At 55.9% G+C, this 6,000-nt stretch overlaps 1 protein-coding gene across 7 annotated transcripts in view; it reads left to right on the top strand.

Moving 5' to 3' along the window:
• TBX4 (T-box transcription factor 4) overlaps positions 1–6,000 on the top strand; it is a 31,613-nt gene that overhangs the window by 4,619 nt on the left and 20,994 nt on the right. For 5 of the 7 annotated variants that reach the window (XM_069542620.1, XM_069542621.1, XM_069542617.1 and 2 more), the window contains exons 2-3: positions 572–784; positions 1,523–1,617. In XM_069542620.1, coding sequence (XP_069398721.1) covers positions 575–784; positions 1,523–1,617 — 305 coding nt within the window. In that variant the 5' untranslated portion in view covers positions 572–574. Of the gene's footprint in view, positions 1–247; positions 785–1,522; positions 1,618–6,000 lie in introns of those variants that run through there. The other 2 variants (XM_069542615.1, XM_069542616.1) reach the window with 2 other exon arrangements.

Below are 6,000 nucleotides of genomic sequence, written 5' to 3'. Positions count from 1 at the left end.
CAGGAATCATCTACCTGGTTGCTGTCTGAGGGAGTGGGTTAGGGAAGGGGAGTGAGCCAGGGCCTGAGAGGCCACTCAACAGAGAGGCCCTCTCTGCTGGTGTGGAGCCCCCGGCACCTGGGCCCTCCCCTCCTGGCCTGACTCTCCTCTCCTCCAGCTCAGAAAGGGTCCTAGCTGCCCTGGGCCAAGAGGGAGCCTGGACCCCAGTGATGGAGGATCAGCCGAAAAAGAACCAGGCTTCAGGCTCCACTAGAGCCCAGCAGGAGGAGGGACTCGGGGTGCAGCTGGGGCCATGCCGAGAGGGCGGTCCTTCCCCCAGACCTACTCCTCGCACAGCCCCACACCCAGGGGCAGGCAGGACCTTGAACCACGCACAAACCCTCACAGGTCCAGACCTGGAGGGAGGAGGAAAGGGTCCTGGCCCCCGCGTATTCTCCCTCCTCCAGCTCAGGAGGGGGCGGGGTCCACGTGCGCCAGGGCCGAAGCCCCCTCAAGGCCAGGCTCCAGAGGGCTGCGGGGTCCCAGGCAAGTGTGGACCGGGGCATGTGACTCGTGTGTGCTGTGCCCACAGGAGATGCTGCAGGATAAGGGCCTGTCGGAGAGCGAGGAGGCCTTCCGGGCCCCGGGAGCCGCGCTCGGCGAGGCCAGCGCCGCCAGCGCCGTCAACGCTGCCAACGCCCCGGAGCCGGAGCTGTCTGCGCCAGGCCTCAGCGGAGCCGCGCTCGCCAGCCCCCCGGGCCCCGGCGCCGACGTCGCCGTCGCCACCGCCGCCGCCGCCGAACAGGTAAGGGCCCGGCCGGCCGTCTCGTGAAGGTCCGGCGTCGATCCGGTGAGGTCCGGTCCCGCCTCAGTGCGGGCAGGACTGCCGCGCTCCCCCGGGCAGGGCGCCTTCTCTGCCTTTCGTCCTTCCTCCACTTTGCGCTCTCGAGGCTGCTCTGGGACAGGCGACAGGGGGTACCCCGCAGTGCAGCGAGCCTGGGAAAAGGGTCCGGCGCCTCGACCTGGAGAGGACGAGAGGCGAAAGCCTTGGGACCAGGCGGGGAGAGTGGCCCCTGGTCCGGTGGCTGCGGGAATCCGTCCAGCTCCGGGGGCCGAGGGGACGGACGTCACCGTGACCCTGTGCACGCCCTCTGCCTGTGCGGGTCTGCAGGCCGCGCCTGCGAGTGCGGCGCTGTCGGTCTGGGGCAGGTCGGTGTGTCTGCCCGCAAGTCTGTGGCCGTGTTGGGTAGAGTGTTTATGTTTGTGTAGGAGTGTGTCGTTGACCCAGGCAAGATCGGTGTGCGTGTCCTCTGTGGGCCCGTCTGTAGGTGCAGCTCCGAAGACGGGAGACTCACTGATTACATTCACATTTTTTAAAACTCACCAATGGTACAGAACCATTTTGTGAAACGAAATCTGCCAGGACTCCGGGAGCCTGGGCTCCTAGCGGGGCTGGCAGTGTCCTGCTTGGCCCCTTGGGCCTGTGTCCTCCTTTCTGAGCCCTGGGGCCAGGCCGACACGAGTCCCTCCCTGCCCTCCCTAGACCATCGAGAACATCAAGGTGGGCCTGCACGAGAAGGAGCTCTGGAAGAAGTTCCACGAGGCTGGCACCGAGATGATCATCACCAAGGCCGGCAGGTCAGCGCTGGTTTTCCTTCGGGGTGGGTGACAGACGGGGGCAGTGGGGATCCCCAGGGGCTCTCTTAGCAGCCCCCTAGATCTTCAGCCCAGAGGACAACAACTCAGCCTCCTCCGCCATTCAGGCCTTAGCTCCTGGTCTGCCGGAGCTTCTGAACTGGCCGAGGGCAGCCGGTAGGGAGCTGCAAGGCCCAGGCAGCGGCGGGACCCGCGGGACCGGAGGCAGGGGCGGGGCAGTGTTATGCAAATGAAATGCAAATTCGGGTCGCGCCGCCGGAGGTCCCGGCTCCAGAACTTTTGGGCCCTGGGGGCGTGGGGGTGGGGGTGCAGCATTGTCCGCCTCCTTTTTGGGGACCTGCTCAGGGTTGCATTGACTGGGGACTCGAGATGCCCCTCCACAGATGGAAGAAGGGGACTGGACCATGTTTTCCTATTTCCCTAAATTTTGTGGGGTGGGGTGGTGGGGAGCGTGAACCCCAAGGCTCTCATCTCACGGGTGCCGCTCGGCCGTTGCCGGTCCCCTTCAGCCAAGGAGAAGGCACCCTTCGGGTGTGTGTGTATGTGTGTGTGTGTTGTTCGGGGAGCAGTCCTCGGGTGGCTGCCAGAGAGGAGTGATTTATAAAGTGGAAACATCTTTAAAATGCGCTGGTGTCTGTGGGAGAGACCCGGGAGGAGAGGGAGAGAGGAGGAAGCCGCGGACCCGGGCAGGATGGAGACATTCGCTGGGGTGGCGCGGCCCGGGTGCGGCTGGAACCGCGAGGGGGGTGGTTATCAGGTGAAGGGGGCTTGCTGCAGACCGAACCTGGAGAAAGTTCAGTTCCGGAGTCCCTTCCCTCTCCTCTGCCTCCTCCACCAACTCACACTCGATTTCGGTCTCCGGGGTACAGTTTAGGTGTGAAAATGTCCCTCTGTCTGGCCGTGGGCCCCTAGCTGAGTTTTCTGAGGAATAAGACGGTGAAGCATCAGGCGCCAGGAATGGGGAGTCCGACTTGGGGCTTCCGGTTCGGCTCACCTCCTTCCATCTGTGCAACCCTCTGGCCAGGTATTTCAGCGTCTCTGCTCTCTCCTCATCTCCATCTGTAAAATAAGAGGTCTTTGTACAGTTGCCTGTAAAGCCCTAGCACAGCTCCTGGCACATGTAAGCACACAGTAAATGCTAGCGAATTCCGTTCATCACAATTAGAGAAATGTCCGGCATTTACTCAGCGTTTTTCTTCTCCTTTTTAGAGAACTTCCGCCGAGCTGCTTAGGGAATGATGCGTCAAAGGACATAAAAAGCTGGTGGTTTGCTGTACACAGAGTAGGGGTGCTGGGTCCTTCCAGTCTGCCCACTGACAGGCCTTGCAGATTTTCTTTTGTTTTGTTGGGGATGGGGGTCTGGGTATTTCCCTGCCCTTTTGCCTAAGTCAGGGAGGTGCTATGGCCAGGGCTTCCATCAGGGAAGGAACAAGATGTCAGGGCTTGAGTTTGCTGCACTTGGGAATGGGAGGGAAGATATATTGGGGGATGTGGTGAGGGGAGTGCCTCATGGAGCACTCACTGAGGACAGTGGGGGCCAGGTGTCATGAGCCCTGCCTTATCCTAGCTGTGTGCACTTGCGGTAGTCCCCAAATTTCCTGTGGCTCAGAGGTATTTGTTCAGACAGGATGGCGACTGTAGACCTACCTGCCGTTCTTTCTTTTTCAGTTACTCTGAGATTCAAACCAGGGATATTGTGAGCAGTGCTTGGTAAATTGCTAAGTGGATTATAGGTGTGAATGGGAGAGGTGGTTATTTCTTGTTACTGCTGGGATGTAGGGAAGGAAAGAAGAGAAAGATCCAGAACTTCCATTTTTAGGCTGCAGAAATAACCTTGTCTCTTGAAAATGAATGGCCGGCATGCTCTTTGGGCATGCCTGGCCCCTGCCTTTTTAAACAAAAGGCATTTGTGATTCTCCTCAGTGGGGTTTCCTGCACCTGCATGAGGCCTCCTCCCTCCCTCTCCCAACACACACACACACACACACACACACACACACACACAGCCCACATTTCCAGAGGTGACTGGCTTCAGGCAGATATTTGTGCCTGATCCTAATGGAGGCTTAGAGATGGACCTCAGGGAATGATGATAATAATTTTTAAATGGCCGTGATGATGTTGGCCAATTAAGGATCCATCGCAGTCTTTCATTTCTCTGGCAGAAAGTTTTCCTTGCACCAGCCTAGTGCTTAGGAAAGTCACTAGCCTCATCCCCTGCCAGCACGGTTCTCACAGAACCCCCTGCCTAGCTGCCCACTGACTTCAGAGACCACTTTCACCGCTCCGACCCCTGTGTCCGCCTCCTCCCCCCGCCTCCCGCCCAGGGCAGCCTTGAAAGGCAGCTTGCTTTGCTCAGGCTCCTGGCTCCTCCGTGTCCTGTCTGGTGCCTCTCCCTCTTTTCTTCTTTGTGCTCTGTACCATCGGCCTTCCTGGGACACTTCTGTTTCTCGATGTTTCTCCTGAACCTTGTGTCATGGAGTCCTAGACTGCCTGAGCTGGAGAACCAAGAGAACATAAACCCGACCCCTGAGAAGGGGAGGCATTTGGCGCTTGCCCATAGCAGCAGGGTTAGGCAGTTACCAGGTTCTACACAAGCCAAGAAGTGATGCCCCACCCCCGAACGAAACCCCAACTTTGAGAAATCCCCTTGATTGCTTGTTTATGGGGGCCTGCTCAAGGTGGAGTTCTTGTGCTGCCCTAGAGACCCTGGCTGGTTAGGGGCACGACTGCTCTCTGGCTGAAGGAGGGGGGCTGGAGAAAAGGAGCCCGAATGTTCTCAAGCCAGTGTGAGTCCTTAGTTATGCCTTAAGCCCGTGAAGAGCTGACGGCCAAAGGGAAACAGGGTCTCCTTCATCGGACAGTGACTTTAAGTTCTCTGACAACGCGAGAGGGTGAATAACATGCCAGCCACAGTTCAAGACAGCCGATTTCTGAATGCTCAGGAAGCCCTGAAGTCGAGTGTCAAATGGGGCCAGAGTGTTCTCTAAGCCTCTCAGAAGGCTGCACCCAGAGAGTTTATGCCCTTAACTGCAGAGAGCAGGGCCCTTTCTGCCACCTCACATCTCTGCCAAGCTTGATCCATGTGAGAAACTGCCTTTTCTCCCAAACACAGATAAAAGTGAGCTCCACAAAATTTAAATAAAAACCTCCCCAATATGAAAATTTCCTAACCGTCTGACTGCTCCGCTCCTAGGTCATGGTTTTGCCACCAGATAAATCTCCACTATCAGCCTTCATAGCCTGTTGAGTTCAATGTTGCTTGTGTTAGTGACAGTGAATTTGTGTTTGAAAAATGAACTACTGATGAGAACTCCTGTTGAACCTGTATTGTTTGTTATTCTGAGGCAAGGATTTGGCCCGGCTTAATCCGGGGCTTCAAAGCCAATTGCCCTCGCTCTGTATACAGAGCGTCAGAGCCCAGTGGCGTGGGTGATAAGAGAAGTAAGGGTTGAAGACACTGGGAAAGTGGGCTGGGGAGAGAGTGCTTTGATCTCTTTCTAAAGTATTTTCTGAAAGCAAAAGTCTATCAGAAGGAAGTGTCTTCAAAAAAAAAAAAAAAATCTCAGAGAACCAACTGGTCTTCCAAAACAGCATCCATTCCACACACCCTCTTTCCTGCCCCCATCTTAGGGAAAATATTTCTGAAAAATGCTTTGAGAGAAGTAGAAAACTCTGTGCATGTGCGTGTGAGTATGTGAATGTGTGTGTGTGTGTGTTAAGTGGAAATAAATTACACTGCTCTGTCCATTGCTCTCAGAAATCATTTGGCTACAAAAGCTTTGGTCTCAGTATTAAATGGCACCCCCTACCTCCCACCCCCAAACTCAGCCTTAGTTGCTGGGCCCCAACCTGTTCCCAAAACACCCAGAATTCTTCTTTAAGACCCTCAGACACTAGGGATAGAAAATAGATGGGGTTTTCTGTGGACCCCCTACCCTTTTCCTAAAGCCCTTTCCTTTCAAACTCTGGCCTCTGTGTGTGTGTGTACACATCTTTATGATATATACACACATATATAATTTTTAATGTCAATTTTATTGAAGTGGAACATTCCTGCAGAAAAGTGAACAAGTCTTAATTGTACAGCCCTATGGACTTCTACAAACTGAACACACCGGTGTTACCACCACCCAGATAAAGAAGCAGAACATTACTGACCCCCAGCATCCCCTGTCTGCCCTCCCAGTCACCACTTCTCCCCACCTCAAAAGCCTTCTCCAGGCTTCTCACCCCTTGGATTTGATTTTGCAACTCCATTTTCAGGGAAGCGCACATAGCTGCTCCTGGGATTCCTGAGCAGCTGGGACTGCAGTGGACTTGGAGTTTGGGGTCCCCGCTGATTGGAGAGAGTCTGTCCAATCC

The sequence above is a fragment of the Ovis canadensis genome, chromosome 11 (assembly GCF_042477335.2).
Source record: "Ovis canadensis isolate MfBH-ARS-UI-01 breed Bighorn chromosome 11, ARS-UI_OviCan_v2, whole genome shotgun sequence".
Classification (NCBI taxonomy): Eukaryota; Metazoa; Chordata; class Mammalia; order Artiodactyla; family Bovidae; genus Ovis; species Ovis canadensis.
This window is presented reverse-complemented; position numbering and strand designations above follow the sequence as displayed.